At 34.8% G+C, this 21,561-nt stretch overlaps 2 protein-coding genes across 3 annotated transcripts; one reads left to right on the top strand and one right to left on the bottom strand.

Annotated features, from left to right (window-relative positions):
* The first annotated feature begins 11,554 nt into the window (after window positions 1-11,554).
* On the top strand, window positions 11,555-12,617 carry LOC125655684 (uncharacterized). The gene is made up of 4 exons (XM_056144521.1): window positions 11,555-11,724; window positions 11,835-11,856; window positions 11,941-12,095; window positions 12,223-12,617. The coding sequence occupies exons 1-4, from the start codon at window positions 11,679-11,681 to the stop codon at window positions 12,321-12,323; spliced, it is 324 nt and encodes a 107-aa protein (XP_056000496.1). The 5' UTR covers window positions 11,555-11,678; the 3' UTR covers window positions 12,324-12,617.
* A 1,237-nt stretch (window positions 12,618-13,854) lies between these two features.
* LOC125655683 (cysteine and tyrosine-rich protein 1-like) lies at window positions 13,855-16,942 on the bottom strand. Of its 2 annotated transcripts, none has more exons than XM_048886122.2 (4): window positions 16,692-16,942; window positions 15,568-15,691; window positions 14,933-15,099; window positions 13,855-14,743 (listed from the first exon to the last, which is right to left on the bottom strand). In XM_048886122.2, the coding sequence occupies exons 1-4, from the start codon at window positions 16,756-16,758 to the stop codon at window positions 14,592-14,594; spliced, it is 510 nt and encodes a 169-aa protein (XP_048742079.1). In that variant the 5' UTR covers window positions 16,759-16,942; the 3' UTR covers window positions 13,855-14,591. The 2 variants fall into 2 exon arrangements, with proteins under 2 accessions (XP_048742079.1, XP_048742078.1); XM_048886121.2 differs by having other exon boundaries at window positions 14,933-15,102; window positions 16,692-16,878.
* Window positions 16,943-21,561: the final 4,619 nt, after the last annotated feature.

The following is a 21,561-nucleotide window of genomic DNA, read 5'->3' as shown; positions in this document are numbered from 1 at the left end:
AGGAACATCATTATTATGAACTCTGAACATGGTAACTAATTTAGCGGTTGTTCGTCTAAAAGACAGAGGCTCTAAGCCAGTTTCTAAATATAAAAAATCTCTAGATGCTAATATAGGAAGGCCAGTAATTATTCGCGCTGCACATAGTGCCTAGTTTGGGATTCTCATTTAGCTACATTTACATGTTGTAAATATTGCATATTTATTGCGAGTCACTTCTGTTACGTTTTTTTTTTTTTTTTCATATTAGAACTCCTACACAAGCTTCGAATCTTATGGGTTTTTGCTAAGGTTATCAGCATTTTCATATAAAGAACTGTTTTATAAAATTAAAACAATAGCAGTGTGTGTTATGTCTCATTCAGACAAACGGATGAGTCTCCTTTGCAATATACACAAGAAGTGTAATACACACAAGTTGATGAGTACAGCGTTTAATGTACTTGTGTACAAATTCTTGGTTGTTTTTTTTTTTGTTTTTTTTTTTTTTTTTAGATTTACGTATAACAAACAATCACTACAATTGCTAAATGTAAATCCATGCTTATATGTTAGTCTAATTCATCATCATATTTGAATTAGTATATCCTCTTGCACTAACTTTCATGTTAAAAATGAGCTATCTCCACTCTTGTTGATGACGCAGTATTCAGTTTCAAAGTAATATTGCACATGCATGATGAACATCTTTTCTAAATAACTTCTTAAATTTTGTTTTCAGTTATACATGTATTTATCGGACTTATTTGAATTCAGATTCTCTCCAACCTGATTTTGAATTGAAAATAACTTCATTATTGATTACAAAAAATAATTCCACTTTCATGGTTTGATTGTTATTTACAGATAATTATGCACTGGATTCTGTAGTACAAGTCATACAGATGCATGTTTATGTGTGTATTTAAATGATTTCTGGTAAGGTAATGAAATGGATGTAAAGCGTTTCATAATCCTGCATTATTGGTGTGTTTTGACATGTGACAGTTGTTAGTGTATGTGGTTATGTGTAATTTTCTTTTTTGTCCAGTTTGTTTGTTCCTTTCTATTATAAGTGACTTACATATATGTATCAAACTATTGATTTTTTTCATTTCAGTTGTATTATAAAAACATTTCATACACTATTTAACTGGAACACAACAGTAAATTAGTTGCGTAATAACAATTGAACACTTTATACCGAAAACTACCATTACAACTGTTTTCACATTTTTCTACCAAAAATGTTCTTTTCTATAACATCACATCTGTAAGAGAAAAAAATGCATAGTCATGTAGAGCATTTAATGATCCAGGGACCGGAGTAGAGCGGATCAGAAACCCTTGCCTTGGAAAGATGGGTGGGAGCTAAACAGGGTATAAAATGTTCATTTGTCAAATATTTGAATAACATAGCCTTAAATGCTATTGATTGATTGTATCTTGTTTAACGTTCTTCTCAATAATTTTTAATTCAAATGGAGACGTCACCAAGACCGGTGAAGGGCTTCAAATTTAGGCCTATGCTCGGCGCTTACGGCCATTGAGCAGTGAGGGTTCTTTATCGTGCCACACCTACTGTGACACGGGACATCCGTTTTGAAGGCCATCTCCGAGGACCCGTGACATTCACACCTGATGCCGAGAGTTTGGTGATGGAACTGTCACTACCTGTTTAACGAACTAGGTCTGTCGCGGCCGGGATTCGAACCCCGACCGCCCGCATACAGAGCAAACAGACCACCGCAGCGTTGGTAATGCTATTGATACTAAATTCTGATTATAGATATTTCATAAGAACAGGTGTCCTTTACCAAAATTGTAAATTTCATGATCCAAGGACAGGGTTTTAGTTTAATGTGGGATCAAAATTATCATAGTGACCATTGTTTTAAGAACATCATATAAAATTTATATTTCAACGTATTGAAAAGTTTCAGGACATTGGTTCCAATCCATATTTGTTATTTTCTTACAGAAAATGTACTTCTTAGTTATGCGAAAATAAAGAATAATGCATAAACCTTTTTTTAATTTTGTTCCTGCTCATTAACTTTACATACAGAATTCATGAAGTCAGCTTAGCGCTTTCCAGTACTTTCAGTACTTTGATTTCAAGTTTTAAGTGACCTCCACTGGTCATCGTTATGATAAACGTTTCTCAATATTACAGGCGTATATCTAAAGTTGGTTGGTTTTATTTTGTTTGACGTCCCTCTCGAGAATTGTCACTCATATGGAGACGTCCCCATTACCGATGAAGGGCTCCAAAATTAAGGTCTATACTCGGGATTTATGGCCTTTGATTTACTGTGCTACACCTGCTGTGACATAGGACCTCGGTTTTGCGGTTCGATCCGAAGGACCGCCCTATTTCGTCGCTTCTTACGACAAACAAGGGATGCTGAGTATGAAATACACTGTACTGCTTTACGAGCATGAAGTATCCCGGCGTGAATCGTGGCGATTCATACATACTCTCATGTAATTTTAGAAATGAAGTGTATTTCTATAATATTTAAATCTACTTTCATTTCTGTCTGAATTCTCAGCGGTCACAAAAAACGTACTATCATATTATATATATCAAGTAGTATCCATACGCGTTTTGTTTATAACCAAGACCTGTTCATGAGGAACTGCCTACCATTACAATTTGCAAAGACATTAAGGCAACAGTATTGGAAATGTAAATATTCAGCTTTGAAATTCTTCAATTTTTAGCTGTACAAAATTTGAATTCAATATGAATTTAACTTATAAAATTTCTCTCCGAAGCACCGTTTTTCGCAGACTTGATTCTATGATGAATTAGATATTCTATGGAAACCCAGAACTGGACTACTGCTATGTACATTTCACGAACGTGTTTCATGCAAAAAGTTTGTATGTACCAATATAGTGAACCATGCTGCGAGCTCAGTTTCAATCTGAACATGGACTTTGCAGTTTGAATGCTTTTGTTTCGATATTTTTACCAACTGAAATGAATGTGAACAACCGATCTAATTGAAATTAGATGTTGGATCCGCTTGCATACTCGCTACACAAACATCTAATTTCAATTAGATTGGTGAACACCGTGCCTCTAAATCTTGATAAATTGTTTTTGATATACCTGTAGTACGTCTATTTTAACGGCTGGAAATTCCGACAGAAATGGAAGTAATATGTAAATGCAAAAAATAAATTTCATTTTTGAAAACGCATGAGGGTATGAACTGCGACATTTTACACTAGCATATATGTATTTCTTAATTAACGTACATTTACAAATTATGCATTTAGAACCATTAAACATGTACTCGTATATGTTTAGTCAAGAGCTTGTTTATGAAATGAAAATATGTTGATGTTTACATTTTTTTAAGCAATGAGAAATCATTTTTGAAGTCATGAGAAAATAGACACACACACCTCCGGAGAGAGAGAGAGAGAGAGAGAGAGAGAGAGAGAGAGAGAGAGAGAGAGAGAGAATGATAATCTCTCCAATGTGCTCTATTTGGTAATCCATTACAAAACCTGTTCAAAAAATTCGAATGGAATATTTAAAACAAAAGAACTTCAAGGAAGTAAGTGCAGTAGATGCATTGTCTGAAGGTGAGCTTCACTTATTATGTTGCATTTGATGGAGTAAATATAATTAGCATAACAGTTATAAAAGGAGTAGTGTGAATTAGCAAATCCAATTCCGGAAATATTAGCAAATCCAATTCGGAAATATCAAGCTAGTGCAGATGTGTTGGGGAATATCTAAAATTCATTGTGAACAGAATGTGCAATGTCAAAATAGAACATTTCTTTCCAGCGCGTCACGTCATAAATTAACATAGGGCTAAAGTAAGCTATATCTGCTGCCCAATTCCTTACACTTTTTGTGAATAGAATTATCATAAATTAAATATATTAACATAATAGTAAAGAACATCCTACCGCGTCATGTGTATGGCCCTGATGCAGAATTGTTAGCTGTAGGTCCATGTGAAACTACTGGAGCAGACCAGAGAGCTACAGTTCCACAGTTTAAAAAACTTTCATTTATGGTGCAAGTTCCTTTGCGCACGGTTGAAGTCTTAGCTATATTCTTGCATCCCCTTCTCAAAATTTCAAAAAATATTCCTAACATATATGCCACTACTCTTGTGTTCAAACATACCTTTAAACACTCATGAAAGTTCGAAATGCAACAACTTAAAACAAATTAATGATTAACTGATTTCGTTTGTTAATGTGGTTAGTGAATTCGAACCATAAACCATGTTTCTCATCTGACACCAACCGGCTTCCGTACTTTAGGCTTAATGTGGCTCACTGCATTGTGTTAGGAGGCCACAACGCTAAGATGAAATTGAGATAGTCTACGTAAAATTAACTAGATGTATCTGCCATTTTTATATGAGGGACGTTTGGGATAGTGCCAAATAATTTTCTTAAAGAAGATACATGTACAAACTCAAAAGTATCGTAGACACCGATTAATCTTCACACTCTTTCATTGAGTCAAATGATATCTGACGTGTTTCATTCCAATTATAGGGCTCACGGTGGGTGTGACCGGTCGATAGGGGATGCTTACTCCTAGGCACCTGATCCCACCTCTGGTATATCTAGCCTACATGTTTGCCCAATTCTTGATTTTATATTTGTTATAGGAGATTGATCTCTTTTCTCCATATTAACTTTTATATTACATGTTCATGTATGCAACCGAATTAATCAAACGAAAATTATATTTTCAATGAACGGCTTTCTTTCCCTTCTCGCTCAAAAATTCTTGCGTTTACAAACTCCAGACAATGAAATCTGAAGGGCGAAGATAACGAACAGTGATCAATTCCATGTTGAATTAATGAAAATTCTCATTGACTATGGTGTCTATTCTAATTTGTTCTATAAGGATTTGAATCACAGATAGAATTTTCGTATATCTCTACCGTCATTCATATACGAATTCTCATTCATTATTTCAATAAATGATGGTCATTTTTATATGTCATTTTGAATTATGTCTTCAGTGTTGGATGCATAACACACCGATCTATACAAGAAAACAATTTCTATCTGATTATATTAGTGGACATTAGTACCTTTTCTCAATTTGAACCATTATGAGGATGAAGCAACCTTAAGTCATAGTTAAAGTATGTTCGATCAAATAACATTGCATCTATTAGAAAATTAACTCCAATATTTCAGAAGAAGGAACACATATAATACATATTTCACAAAGAAAGAAAAAATCTGAAGATGACGAACAGTGCTGAATCTCATAACTCATGTAAGGAATACAGATGAAGTGTTAGGGAAACACGGGTCCCTGGACATATCAGAGGTGGGATCAGGTGTCTAAGAAGAGTAAGCACCCCTTGTCGACCGGTCACACCCACCGTGAACCCTATATCTTGATCAGGTAAAAGTATTAATCCGTAGTCAAAATTCAAAAGCAGTGTCTAAAGAATGACCTAACAATCGATATGAAACACGACAGACAGCATTTGACCCAATGACAGGTTGTATTGACAAACTAGATCGTAATGACGGTCATATAATTTGCGAAATGCTGACTTTAAACAAGACTGTTGAAACCCCTGTAACTTATTTATCAGTAGCCTGATCGATTCCAATATTGATCGTGCGCAGAACAAGCTCTTGTGTATCGAATAAGTTGAGAGATATAAACATCATTAGGGGGTGATAATGGAATACTGCTACATAAATGTGGGAAGTTGACAGTGAAGAAGCTGAAGTCATCCCGTGTGTCATAACGTTGAGTTGTTATTCGCCCTTAACATCTATGTTCATCGAAATATCGTACGAAGCAGATGTGGAACCATTTTGTCCCAAACAATGAATGTTGGTCGAGAATTAACAATTAATGAAATATGTGCATGATTATTATGAGGGTCACTTTGTATTGTTGGATTGCTTTTGAAATTAATGCATACGTTCAATATAGCAGTGAACATATTCAATCTGGACAGGCGCAAATAATATGTTCAAAGCAATATTTTTGTGGGTGTCGACACGAAAGTAATCCGTTGGTTTTCTTTTCTCAGATTCTTTCTCATTATTTGTAAGTACATGTATCATCGTTAATGTATTCAGAGGCGGATCTAAAAATTCCTAAATGGGGTAGGAGTGTTTCAAACAATTTGCTGTCTTGAGTCTGAAGCGAAGCTCCGGTAGGGGTCTGAGAAAGTACCATTGCATGACGTATATATTTTAGTGTTTTGTGGTGTATCCCTATATCAAAAATGGATCATATTTGTGAAAGGAGAGCGGGCACCCGGCGCTGGATCCGCCGCTGATATCTCAATTGCTAGAGAAAACTCCATTTCTATTACTTTCAGAAATATGAACCATCGCAACCACATTTCATAAATCTTTATTTGAGATGTGATTCTGATCCACCGTACCAGATCATGTTACTCCCACTATTCCAGTTTTGAACAGACCTGCTATCTCCTAGCACTGCGCACGTGTAAGAATGTGAAACGTCATATTTATGGATTCGATATTTTCTATATCAATTTAAGTGAATCACTGTATATATGTTGTCAATTCATTAAAATACATAAAGTTGAGACTGTTTAGAAGAAAGGTAAATCACTCACAAATATTCACGCTTTTCTCCAGTGACTCGGTAAGAGTTTTTATTTGGGTTGTAGTCGGCAGTGTTGCGGGATTCACCATCTATCCTTCTGTGTTTAGTAAACCAGAAGTGATAAAAGAATTAGATAGGTTACATGGGGAATATGATTTAGTTCCAACTGACAAAGCTTGTAACAAGATTGTCTTTGTTTGTAAGGCTCATTATAACAACTGTATTTTAAACGAACTTGGCATTAATTCCACTTTTAGTAATCGTACTTATATTCCAACTGCCCTTTCAAAAGATGAAATTCTTCAAAACCATGCTTCAGTTTTAGACACATTTAATATCCCAGTCAATGGGTCGAATGAATATGAGTTACCGTATTAAACTAAACTATATAAAAACACTTACAAACAAAGATCCAGTAAGTGCTCTACCAAGCCCCTATCTTTGGTCCTCACGAAAATATTAACAGCTGTGAATGAGAAACTTCAAACTTACTGTGTCAGTACATATGCCAGAAGTGGTGTAAATCAAATGTGGATTCTAAAAAATTCTAAAGAACGTTTAGTAAACTTGAAATCACAAAACTTTTCTCAAATCAACAACATCAAAACGTATGACTTTTCAACACTTTACACGACCATTCCTCACAATAAATTAAAGACTAGACTTTTTGACATCATAGACAGTTGCTTCCTCAGCAAAAATGGAAAACGGAAACATTCATCTCTAGTGATCAGTCATCTAAATAATTACTTTGTTAAACACTACTCTGATTCCACGCTCAGGTACTTTGAAGTTGAAATAAAAATATGCTAGAGTTCTTCATTGACAATATCTTTGGTAGTCACCTCTACCCAACAGTCTGTTGGAATTCCCATGGGCGCGAATTGTGCTACTTTGTTAGTTGACCTCTTTTTATATACATACGAAGCAGAATTTATTCAAAAACTTCTACGTTAGAAGAAAACCTCTCTTGCTGTGGCCTTCAATTCGACATTTAGATATATCGACGACGTTTTGTCTATTAAAAATAATAACTTTCATTCATATGTCAATTCGATATAGCTCAGTGAACTCGAAATAAAAGACACCACAGAATCGTCAACTTCTGCTTCATACTTAGATATTTCATTAAAAGTAGATATTAACGGTAAACTAACAACTCAACTTTATGACAAACGACGGGATGATTTCAGCTTCTCCATCGTCAACTTACCATATTGATGTAGCGATATTCCATTATCACCTGCATATGGTGTTTATATCTCTCAACTGATTCGATACGCAAGAGCTTGTTCTGCGTATGGTCAGTTATTGAATCGAGGCAAGATAATTGACAAACAAGTTGATGGTACAGAGGTTTCAACAATCTCGTTTAAAGTCAGCATTTCGCAATTATAATAACGATCTAGATTGCCAATACAACCTATCATTGGGTCAAATGCTGTCTGACGTGTTTCATACCGATTGTTAGACCGTCCTTGGTAGACTGATTTTGACTACGGATAACTCCGTTTACCTGAGTTATTGCCAAGCCAGCGCAACCAACAGCTTCCTATATCAATACAAGTAATGAATTTACTTTGAATTTTTTCTTATAAGATTTGTATTGAAATTCCATTGTCTTTAATTAGTAGAACGAATGCAGTTTGAAATTACACAATCAAATGCATAACCAAAATATATATTTTATATGATAAACATTCATTACGATATTTATCCTTTATATCAGCAAATAATGCTTATGGAAGGTACCAGCTGCCTCCCAATCCGTCTTTCTACCAAGGCAAACCCCAATATCAACACTTCCTCAATAAGATAATGGTTTCCTGTGCTGTGGAATATTTAAATCAAACGTAGATCAACTTTTAAAAGATCAATGAAACACACGGTATTAGGGCGTAGTTTGGCTTCCATGTCAGTGAAATTATGTTTTATATAAAAATTACACAACACAAATTAATTCCGTGTATGCTGTGAACACATGAGTAATTAAATTTCACTTGAAGGTTGACAAAAATATATGTCTCCATAGATTAAATTCAGTTACAGTTGCACATGTATTCGATGTATCCCTGTAAACCCCAAATAAAAGACACCACAGAGACAGAGTCTCCCATATCTGCTTCATACTTAGATATTGTATTGAACATAGATGTTAACGACAAACTAACAATTTAACTTTATGATAAACAGGATGATTTCATATTCTCCATCGTCACCTTCCCATATTTATGTAACAATATTCCATTATTACCTGCATATGGTGTTCACGTCTCTCAATTGTTTCGATACGTATAAGCTTGTTCTGAGTATGGTCCGTTTTTAAATGGAGGCAGCTTACTGACAAATACGTTAATGCTACAGGGGTTTCAACAGTCTCTTAAAGTCAGCAATGTACAAATTCTGTGGTCGTTATAACGATCTAATTCAATAATACAACCTGTCATTGGGTAAAATTCTGTCCGACATGTTTCATACCATTTGTTCTTTACACACTTATTTGACGATGGATCACTCCGCTTATCTGATCGCGACATAGAGCTCACGACGGGTATGATCGGTCTACAGGGGATATCTACTCTTCCTAGGCACCTGATCCCACCTCTCGTATATCCAAAGGCCCGTGTTTGCCTTCTTTTAATTTTGCATTCTTTATAGGACTTATGAGATTGATCACTTGTTCGTTGTCTTCGCCTTTTCATTGTGTACAGATATCAGATCAGTTTTTAGCTGTTAACAACACCGTACTCAAGGCTTGAACGGGTCAGACATTTAAAGAAAGAGAGAAAAATTCAATTCTGTCACAATCCTCTATGATACAGATTTGAAGCCAAAGGATCTTCATTGACAACTTACGTGTATAATGTTCAAGGTATATGGAGTATGGTGATGTTTTTCATACATTCAAAGGAAAAAAGTCTTTTTGGCAATATCATCAGAATTGTTAAACTCATTATGGTATGTTCAGTGCCTTGAAGATGTTGATCAAAAATGAGGCAAACAAGAAGAAACAAGCTTATTTTATGGCATGTTCCCAAAATGCATTTGTGCTTTTGTTTCTCATGAAAGTGTATTTTGTGATTGAACACAGTTGCTATGATCAGTTAAATACAAAAGACGTAGAACCGAGATTATGACGTCACACACATGACAATTTCTAGCGCTAGCGCCTTTCATTTAACATGCAAGGAAGCTCAAGGTATATCATCTCATGTACTTAAAAAAATGTAAAAGTAAAAAAAAAAAAAAAAAAAAAAAAATAATAATAATAATAATTCAAAAAAAAGGTTTTTCAAATATACATATATGTATATGAAAACGCTATAACGACCTTTTTTGGTGTAATTTTGAATACGAATCATCTGGTGATTCTTTTTATTCCGACGTTACAAACGACAAAACGTTATAACCACAACCTTGAACGATATAAAAACTTTTTCTGTGATATGTAAATAAATATGCGCAGTGGCATACATGTAAGAGTAGGAAGGGGAACAAAATCTGCATTTCCTTCATATCAGTAGCTCTGGAGAAAAGGGAAATCAAATGTGACAAGTTTCATTAGCTCTTATCTACGTGGTTATTGCATTTGAGAGGTGAAGATAACGAGCAGTGAGCAATCCCAGAACTCCTATAAGCAATACAAAATAGAACGTTGGGCAAATACGGACCCCTGGGCATGCCAGAGGTGGTATCAGGTGCTCAGGAGGAGTAAACATCCCCTGTCGACCGGTCTCACCCGCGGTGAGCCCTATATCTTGATATACAACATAAACAACATGTCTTTAATGTCTATAATACTTTCTATTTATTTCGGAAAGCGTTTAGGATTGTATAAAGTCAATATTTCGATGTTTCAAATGTTTACTTTTCACAGTTCTGGTAGGTATCACCATTTTACCAGTCTTCTCGAACAAAATTTATTTTCTTCAATCTCATTGGCAAACAGGATTAATCCCGGCTTGTCAGATTGTACTTTTATTTTCAGTATCGCATTGGTTTGTTGGCCATATATAAGGAGTTACATCAGCAGATTTATTCATTTTGCTAGGGCCAAAAACGTAAAGTGTGTGTTTTTCACAAGAACTTTGTGTTCACTTCTTTTCTTTTACATAGATTTGGGGTTTTAACATTCGATACATGAACATAACGTGGTGTTACGAAGTTCGACTTTTCCTGATAAAACGTAGAATACCTCGTATAGTCAATTTCATTTTATTCATTATAGAATTAGATATCCCTTACCTTACTATTTTTCAGAGTGAGTATTTTCATATCTAAGTTATATTTAGTCTTGTCCTATATTACTTTGAGATGTATAGAAGTTATTGTTATAAGAATATACACGTATTTTGCACAGTGTATGGAAGCTTGTTATTGTCATAACTTTAGATTTTCTTATCACTTTAGTGCTTTTGTATTGTTCGTAATTCTTGTCCTTTATTTTGGGTAAATTTTATATTTCCCTCTAATTATACTTATTCATTTTCATTGGAAAACTTATTGATTATCAACTACTCTAAAATCATATTTACTTTTGCTATGGTTAAATGTGTATATTTTACAGGTCTTTTCATTTCAAACAATGTGTTGAACAAAACATGGGACTCACTACCGAACCTGTGTACAACAGAGAAACACTGTGTTCCATAATTCTAGTCATGATAAATCCTTCTGATTATGAGTGATTACTTTTGATAAAGACGATAGATTGTGTACTTTGGGAGAAGCTAGGCTTATTTCAATCCCACCATACACTACTTCCTGTTACACAAATATCAACATTATGCAGAAATTAAAATAATTTTCTAAGAATGATGATCTTGATAGCTCCAATCTTCCTTTATCGGAAATGTTCACTTGCAACTTGTTCTGGAGTAGATAAATCACGGAAACCTCTTGAGAATAAATACTTAAGATTGTGATTGTTGTCCCACACCAAATTCCTTTCTGCCAAACGTCAACCACTTTCACAATATTTAATTTACCTCAGTATTGGAGGCTTTCGTTATCTACCTATGTACGTGCACTGTGTATATATTTAGCATACCTGATATACTTCAGCGGTTACTTTTCTATTTAAAAAAAAGCCATGGGTTTCAAGGATAATGGATTATTTCTTTTTGTGATTGCATTATGTAAGTACAATTATTGTATATAATATACTTTTATTCTGAAAATCATATTTACAAAGATTATGGTGCAGTTATTAAAAACATGATATTTATCTTAGATTATGATTTTGTAGGTCTAAGTCCTGTTCAGTGTAGGTAAGAAAATTTATAAAGTCGATTGAATATATTATGTAATTACAATGCTACCCCTTTAAACCTTCTTTTCCAATAACATTCAAGTTCCGCATCTGCTGGTGACATCGTGGGGTATGTCTTCTCTGGAATATTTGGCTTGGCCGCCCTCATAACATTAACGAAGTTCTTCTTTGCCAAATTCTGCGGGTCAACTGAAGACAGCACGACAGTTAGACCAAGGCCTGACCACCTAAATACAAGTACATCAAAATATTTTCTTTGTTGACCTCCCACTGTTCATTTGTTTTTATGAATTCTTAATCGATCATGAAGATTATTTTTTCCGCAATATTACCCTGTTTAGATGAGAATTAACATTAATTTCAGCTGGCACTGCTTCCGGGGAACCCCACACATCCCTTGCAGCTGACGTCCAACCGCAGTATCTGCAGGCGTCAGGACAAACCATGCCAGGACAACCAATGTAATACGTGCTTGTTATCACGTGACTTGGCAGCCTCAGTTTCGATATACAACCTTTACTCCATTAATTTTTGTCGAGGAGATTTTGATTGTATGTTATCTCTTTCTGACTGAAGGGAAAACTTAGATACGACTTTGAAATCAACCTACCCTTTTTACCAAACATCACGACGACGGCCCTCTGTGCCTGAAGGGTTGTGACCCCCTGATGCGGGGCACCATTTAGTTTGAGCTTTGATATGACACATGGACATGTCCCCTCATACATATTTTAGATTTAAAAAAATATTTCTAATGATTTCCAAACTTATCTTAACTTGCCCCTAAAATACTTTTATGAAATATTCATTGAATGCAACCTATAGAATTACAATCTCTACCCAAAGTGATATTTCCTTACACTTACATATACATGTGCCTCAGAGGTACATTCATATGCTAGTGTAAGGAACAATAACTCAGGGTAGATATTGATTAAAATTTCCCCACCCCTAAATTAGAGCAGCTCTGGCTTCAGGGATTTAAAAACCAAATTTCACATCAAAATCGGTTGTAAAGACTTACATTGTACCCCATAGCGGGATTTTCTCGCTAATACGCGCACGATTATCCTCTTTAGCGAAAGTATATTGTGTAAATTTACATACAGTAATTCTTATCTCGTGTAACCAAGTAAAAACATCTGAGGAGTACAACTATTCGTGTTTCACGTGAAAAAGAAGAAAACGTGCACGTGCTGAGATTGATTGTATTGTTTAACGTCCCTCTCGAGAATATTTCCCTCATACGGATACGTCACCACTGCCGGTGAAGGGCTGCAAAATTTAGGCCTATTATCGGCGCTTATGGCCTTTAAGCAGGGGGATCTTTATCGCGCCACACCTGCTGTGACACGGGACCTCGGTTTTTGCGGTCTCATCCGAAGGAACGTCACATTTATTTAGTCGCCTCTTATAATGTACGATAAGCAAGGGGAATCTGTACATGAGCATATATTCTAACTTGGAACCCCACGGGAATAAAATGTGCTAAGATGTCTAATACTACTGCAAATATTTAAACAAAACAAAAGTACTTACAATTTACATTGAATTTCAGCCTCCTTCTCCCTATACACAACAGTGATGATATGAAATTTCTTGACCGTTATCAATTTTATATATTAGACAATTCGGGGCAAGTTGAATGTTTGTCGCACTAATTTGACATTACATATATTTGTCGTTATTTTCAATTAAAACAACAAAACACCTGTTTGTGGTAATGTTTATGTTCTTGTTAAAAAGGGATATTTGCATTTTAGCGAGATCTCGCCATAGGGGAGGTGTTCCAAACCTAATAGATGGGGACAATTCTTAGTTATTTTCAACATTGTAGATAATAAATTAGAGGTTCGAAATGAAAATATGAAAAATGCATCGATATGAACGACAGAAAATAACAACATACACTTGATATTGTTCCCCCTGCAGGTCTTTTGTTACCCCGAATTGTTCTTCATTATAGAATGTTTAGTTTGACTATGCACATGCTCAATTCAATTTCAATTAATTTATTCACTCAAACCATTCATACAATGGTACACGAGATACATAAATATAATTCTATAATCATTTAAACAATATTTCCAAGGGTATAAGTATGTTTATAGTACATGCACGTATATATTCATTAGAGGTGGGGACATGTTGCATACAAAGGGACTCGGAAATTTAATAAATATACATGTTAGGGAGGGCAGCAGACTAACCCAGGATTTTATAAGTAAACATACATATAGTCTTTTTTAATGTTTTAAAGTTTGATGTTGTCATTAATTCTCTAAATTTCAGTGTATTTGGTACCAGACAGTTCATTCAAGGATTTTTACAACATCTTATGCATATCATTATAGAATTAAAAATCCAGTTGGTTACCGGCATTTATATCATAAGCAGGAAATTAGCATGTAGGAAATGCATGGTAGCTCGGTGGCTGCCACCATATCAGTAGTATTATGTCGGTGTTTAAGCTAGCAATCATATCCATACTTGTGAATTTGAGGTGTAATTAGACACCACAATCAAAGTACATCACACTATGGAAGCCCTTTCAAGATATATTCGTGCATGTAACTGAGCCCAAATGGCGTCGGTATATGGATGCAGAGACTGAACACTATTGCAGTGAAATGGCATAAAACTTATATACTATGTACAATTCCCTTAATGGTTATGTCAACCATTTGATTCATTTCACAACACAACATAAATTTTCGCAATATAGAAAAAAGTTCACGAAGGCAGCGCAGCTTGTTCCGGTCTCGGTGAATTGCCTTGGTTGGGGAATGGTTGCGATGGGAGTGGGTACGCAGGGGAGGGGTACGCGGGGGGCGGATACTGGGAATTATAGTACAGTGGATTGTGTCCTCCCTGGGGATTTTGTGCTGAAAAAAATATTTTTCATCTTTAAAACAAAAAGAAGAAAGAAAGAAAAAACGTCAATGATAATATTCAGTTATTTGCCTCTAACATATGTTCTTTGGTTTCAATTTTCTACTGGTTACTACATTTAACAATTGATTTCTTGAAAAAGCTTAAAAGGTTTAATATTGAATGGATAATAATTTGATTACTTGTATTAACATAGGAGATGTTTGGTTGCAGCGGCTGGACAATCGTTTGGCCTCGATTTTTTTTCTTGCAAATTTGCGCACAAACGCCGACCACAATAATCACGAAAATGACGAAGCCCACAACAGAACCGACTGCAATCCCAATAATCGATCCAGTTGATTTGTAACTGCTGAAGAAAGATTCGGAACGTTTTATCTGCACACATTCTAATGCACCTATGTCATTAAAGTGATATAAACATACATATTCAAGTTTAGAACTCCGTGTACATACGAATTCGGAAAATCCGGTTATAACCAGTTGTCTACAGCTGTATCTATACTTGAATCGACTTGAAATTTTATCCAAGAACTTGAGCCACTAAGCATGATTAATGACCTAGCTTTTGATTACCGTAGATTCTTGTATCTACATAATATGGCGACATGACGAGTAAACGTCATATCGCGTTAACATGAATTCGCGTTTAATTCAAAATAATTTTATTTCTCGAGTGATGCCTCTCGCTAAAGTTTGTAATAATACAATTTATTTCGTATATTCATTGATCTGGACAGAGTGATTTTTACAACACACTTTTCAGACATGTACTGTGTATCTGTCCGGAGTGTGTGGAGAAGTGGAAATTCCTTACCTACTATAGGAACTGGAGCTATAATAGTAGTAGTAATAGTAGTAGTAACAGTAGTATCGTATGTATCCATAGTAGGAACTGTACTTGTAGTAGCAATAGCTGGCACACTTTATTGGAATCAAACCTGCAATAATGGTTGTACTATGCAGTCAGTACTTGAATTAAATACAATTCTTGGGTAATACAGAAATCATTTGATATATCAAATTACGGCGATTTTGATTGACTGAAAAATTCGTTTAATTTTTGTTTGAAATACCTTACTTTGACCTCATGTTGTATATTGATACGTCTTATGAATTCGAAACTCAAATCATTATTCAAACTCAATGTTTTGAAATATTTTAATGATAAGAAATAAAAAAAAATATTATTTCTTTATCGTTTAATGGAGGTTTACCACGAGGAAGAAAGAATTGCAGGGTTGTTGTTTTTTTTCATGGTATACCTACACCCAACGAAAAAATGATAAGTTGATTCGTTTGAATGACATAATAACATATTGTGTTTAATAATTACAGTATGAATTTAAATTCTTCTCTTTTTTATTTTTGTATCAGGGAGCTATTGCATTACTTTACTGTATTGATTTGTCGGTTTTCGCAGGTCACAGATCATCACAAAAATAACGTCTCCATTGCATACCAAACAATGAGAGTTGTTGTTGGAAACACTATCTTTCTTTCAAATCACCAACATGGTTTAACAAGAATATTCAATGAAAGGTCCATATACAGGTAGCTGTATTTATAAATAATTTTTGTACATACAAAATCAAGAAATGACTAATTTAATATAGATAACGAAACAAGCTTTGGAAATAAAAATGTACATTTTTGAAGCGATCAACGGCACAAATGTAACAGAAGGGAGAAAAATTATGTCTTGATCGGGAATCAAACCCAGAACCCCTGCATTACTGGTCAAGTACTCTTACCACTGAGCAATCTGGCATCGGCGATCGAATCCGTCTGACCGCCGCAGTATAAACGATCGAAATATTTGATAATTTTCTTAAAAGTCAAGTTACATGTAAAAGGCAAAACTGATCTTTTACTAAAATACAAAATACATTGAAATATAACAAATATTTATCGCGGAGAAGATAGTAAATGAATACTTACAAAACAAAAATAAGAATTTCAGAACGGAGAACCAGTATGATAGAAGACCCTTAGTCTGTGTACCCATGTTGTCAGATAGAAGAGTTTCAGTTCAGTTTGCTTTATAATTCATAAAGAACTGCTAGCAGTATTTATATATGCACGTATCCATCGTGTTAAAATGGTTGTCATTTCGTTGTCGAGATGAATATTCATGTTCTACAGAATAGACCAACTGAAATGTTCGTCCTAAGAAACCAGTCATTCGTATTAAGGATGGTAAAGGTCCTTGGGATTGTTGATGTTTATTTCAAGACTCGACAAAATGGTCATTTTATCATTTGATCGTACGGCATGATTGCAGTAAATTGTGTGTAACCGTTCTGTCTAGTGAATAGGCGAGTTTTAATTATTATGTTAGCAAAAAGTAAACAGTATATAGATTTAAAGTATTTAGTAATAATACACAGGTTCACAGCAACAAGGGGACCGGGGGGACCACCCTCCTATTTGTTGGGGTGGGTGGGTTGTTTACAGGCAAATCCGATGTTTATCATTTGTAAAGTAGCATTCACCGGTTGCATGCTGCATAAAGGTATACAACTGTATATGTGCCGTATTGAACCGTAATTTGTTAGATGTTGAAAACCAGACTAAAATTTTGTCAATGTGATAAACTATGAAAAATAATACGATTTGACAATTTGGACAAATTATATACATGTGTTAAAGTCTATTCAAGGTAAGGAAAATATGATGATTTTCTAATGCATATTGTTGAAGTGATGACGTTTACGGTGGTTGTGCGCATGCGCGCGAGACAAATAGTATTAGAAACAGCATGGGAGTGTCGTTCTGAATGGTGGTTTCATGTTCAATATAAAATTTAACTTCCCTTCTATTGCTCAAAGTGGTTCTCTCTACCAGGGCTGTTTCCGTCTGACTGTCTGTATAGTCTTGTCTGGTCGACAGTTATCAGGCCGTCCACGCTTGAAATCATGATTCCGTATGCAACGTCACGCGATCATAGTAGTATTTCGAAATGGGGTATTGCTATCCGACTCAGAGAATACATAATAAAATGGTAAATTAGCTTGATTACTGTTTAATCCGATTGAGTTAGATTGCATATATAAGCAGAAAGTATATAACTTATTTAGCTTGATATAAAATGCATGCTTTTTATCCCTAAAGTGATATCAAAGAATTGACCTTCCTCGTTTTTTTTAATGGTTGGTTTGTTGTACATGTACATTGTCGAGACTCTTTCACTTCTATGGAGACGTCACCATTGTCGGTGAAGGACTGTAAAATTTAAGCCTATGCTCGACGCTTACGACCTTTGAGCCGGGAGGGATCTTTATCGTGTCACACCTGCTGTTTTTATGGTCTCATCCGAAGGACCGCTCCATGTTTTTGTTGTCTCATCCGAAGGACCGCCCCATTTTTTTTTTTTTTTTTTTTTTTTTTGGTGGTCTCATCCGAAGGACCGCCTCATTTAGACGCCTCTTACGACAAACAAAGGGTACTGAGGACCTGTTCTAATCCAGATTTTATAGCAGTACTAATTGGTAGCGAAGGAAAGTCATGCACCACACTCACTCGCCCCCACCCTTACACACACGCGCGCGCGGGCAGACACACAATTTAGGATGTGAGCTTTGGATTGAATGAAACCTTTCACTTTAAAATTATTTTCCTTGTTAAGATTTTTTATAGTATTAACTAAATTTCTTGTCCTGACAGCTAACCCCCCCCCACCCCCCCCCCCCCACCCCCCACCCCCCAGTTTTGAAAATTGATTGTACATCTCTGATATATAGAAATGACTTAGAAAACTTTTTTTTAAAAACCAAAAAAACAAACAAGCAATTATGTAAAGATTAAGTAGCAGGTGCGAAACGTGTCCTCCCTATTCTGCAATATATAGATTCTCGTATATATACAATGTCATTTCTCGAGACAATCTCTTCAACGATATTTGACTACGAGATAATTATTTCTATTCTATACTAAGGTGATGTTAATAACAGATATACAAAATCCAATCATTGCACATGATGCCGGGATATATATATACAATGTGTTGATACATGTAAGACGCAACAGTCCACAGACAACATTTCACAGTGCACTATCAAACCCCCAATGTTTTTTTTAACTCATTTGTTTAAGCTGAGCAGCTAAATATCACTGACTGGTCCAATAACTTCTCATTTAAAATTGTACGAATCCTATTTGCATGTATCAGTTACAGATCAGATCTTGAAGGTGACATTTGATGTGATTTTGTTACCACTGAAAATAAGTTTTCTAGACATTTGATACACTTTATCAGAATAAAATCTAACAAATGTAAAGAATGAAGCTATTGAGATAGCTTTGCATTGTAGATATAATCCACCAGAACCAACAAGACAATACTCTTTTAGTTAATGATTAAATGTAAAATCGAAGAACCACGTGCACAAGCGTGCCATCACATAGGTATAGCCCCCCCCCCCCCCCCCCCCAAAGAAAAATCGCTAAACAAAATTTAAAAAAAATATTTGTGGATGTTTTAATATTGTTAAAAATCCAACAAAAATGTTTACTTGGAATTCAATGGAACCCCCCCCCCCCCCCCCACCAAAATTTAAATCATTAAAAAATGTCAAATAATAGAACATCCCATTGGCATATAACCACAACACTTTTAAAAGTTTTATTTTTAGGTCATAAAATACCCAATGTTTTGGACGCATCAAATGAAGTAGGATTTTATTGTGTTTATGTGGGATTCTCTATTATTTGATCAAACAGCAATGTAAAACGGTCATTAATACATTAAATCGCATCAATGAAAAGACGTTTTCCCATTCAATTTTCAAGTAAAGACTTGTGAATACAGTATCTCAAAATTAAAAATGGTTTCGTTGAAATTTTTCGTGGTAAATATGGTTTTTATCAATATTAGATTTACAAATCTTTTCACTAAATTCTATCACAATTTTTGGGGGTGTCGTATGTCCCTAACCATAAATTATGCAACTTTTACGTGTATTTAGACATCAAACGTTTTTGTGTGTAAATTGGCATTTCGTATGGATAGTCACTTTTTGGGGTACAAATAAAAAGGCATCCCTTAATTTCCAAGCCAATCCTCGTAGAGAAACATTACAGAATACCTTGTTGACAGTCGCACTCGACGTGAGCCCTATATCTTGATCAGGTAAACGGCTTAACCCGTAGTCAAAAACAGTATGTAAAGAACGGCCTGACACATGGCATGAAATACATCAGAAAGCATTTGACCTAACGACAGGTTTTATTAAAATATTTTGCAAATTAGATCGTTATAAACAACCACAGAATTTGCGAAATGATGACTTTAAACAAGACATTTGAAACCCCAGTTACAACAATTTTTCCGTCAGTAGCCTAGCTCGATTTCAAAATTATTCATAACACAATGCAGAACATGCTATCGCTTTTTGAATCAGTTGAGAGATATTACTACGATACGCAGGTGAAGATGGAATATTGCTATATAATTCCAATGTTATTTATTACAGTTGTTTTGATTGGACAAAAGTAAAGCTGAACAAGAGTTTACACATCAATAAATCCGAAAACGTGATGTATTCATACACGCCTGAAAACAAATAACATAGTGCGGGGAAACTATTCAAATTTTTGCAATTGTTGATAAAGTGAATGAATTGGAATTATAAGAATCAAACATTCTTTTTGAAGAATTTATCGATATGTAAACTCCGGACATTTTACTCACAAACTTAACATAAAAGTGCTTCGCACTTTTATTCAGTTTGTGAGTAAAATGTCCGGAGTTTACACATCGATAAATTCTTCAAAAAGAATGTTCAATCCTATAATAGATATGGGGTGTTGACGATGGAAATACTGCAGTCATCCCGTCATAAAGTTGAGTTGTTAGTTTGCCGTTAACATGTATACATATTCAATGAAAGCAGATGTAGTTTCAATACTCTGTCTTTTGATTTCACTGAAATATATCAAATTGACATATGAATGAAAATGATTATTGTTAATACATGTAAATGAAACGTCGTCGATACATCTAAATGTCAAGTTGACGGCCAAAACAAGAAATCATTCCTCTAAAGTCGAAATTATTGAATAAACTCTGCTTTATAAGAATACAAAAACAGGCCAGCTTACAAAGGAGAACAATTCGTGTCCATGGGAATTCCAACAGACTGTTGGAAGTCCTGATCACCAAAGACTGGTATATATTGTCAATGAGGAATTCCAACATATTTTGCTGTCAACTTCAGAGTACGTGTGTGTAGAATCAGAGTGGTGGTGATGCATTTACAATGCAATGATTGCATTTGTAATGCTCTCTCCGAATATGGAGTACATGAAAAGGATTTCGGGAAAAATACTTACAGATAAAGTTTGTTTTCTTAAGATATATATTTCAATGTGATATTTCAAAGTGATCTTGAAAATACAGAGAAAGACTGAGAGTTTTGAAATGATATACATGCATATAGGTTTGTACATTTTTTATTTAAATTCATTACAAGAAAAAAAGTTCTAGTTATCAAAATTTGAATGCAAGTTCAATTTCAAGAGAACCCAATATGCAATATTCAAATATAGGGATGATCATGTTATTAATGCATCGAACGAGGATTTTGTCTGAAACAAGGAAAATTTCAACACCTTGATTTAATGCTGAAATTCCGTACTATTGATTTTTCAATAATAATAAAAAGAAAGAATCCAAAAAACAAGTAGTCATCGGGTTGTCTGATTGAATTTGTATGGTTTTTTTTTTTACATGAAGTTAAAATGTAAGAAATATTCTGTAGCACTTTTTGTTTTAAAGATCATAACATATTAAACAGAAAGAAAAAAACAA

The sequence above is a fragment of the Ostrea edulis genome, chromosome 7 (assembly GCF_947568905.1).
Source record: "Ostrea edulis chromosome 7, xbOstEdul1.1, whole genome shotgun sequence".
NCBI classification, from domain to species: Eukaryota; Metazoa; Mollusca; class Bivalvia; order Ostreida; family Ostreidae; genus Ostrea; species Ostrea edulis.
This window is presented reverse-complemented; position numbering and strand designations above follow the sequence as displayed.

Excerpts from the sequence above, each read along its gene's own strand:
- LOC125655684 (XM_056144521.1), top strand. The coding sequence starts at position 11,679 with ATGGGTTTCAAGGATAATGGATTATTTCTTTTTGTGATTGCATTAT. Across the intron at positions 11,725-11,834 it reads TCTTTTTGTGATTGCATTAT|GTCTAAGTCCTGTTCAGTGT; the intron begins GTAAGTACAATT and ends ATGATTTTGTAG. Across the intron at positions 12,096-12,222 it reads GCCTGACCACCTAAATACAA|CTGGCACTGCTTCCGGGGAA; the intron begins GTACATCAAAAT and ends CATTAATTTCAG.
- LOC125655683 (XM_048886121.2), bottom strand. The coding sequence starts at position 16,758 with ATGGGTACACAGACTAAGGGTCTTCTATCATACTGGTTCTCCGTTCTG. Across the intron at positions 15,692-16,691 it reads GAAATTCTTATTTTTGTTTT|GTTTGATTCCAATAAAGTGT; the intron begins GTAAGTATTCAT and ends CCATTATTGCAG. Across the intron at positions 15,103-15,567 it reads AGCTCCAGTTCCTATAGTAG|CAGTTACAAATCAACTGGAT; the intron begins GTAAGGAATTTC and ends ATCTTTCTTCAG.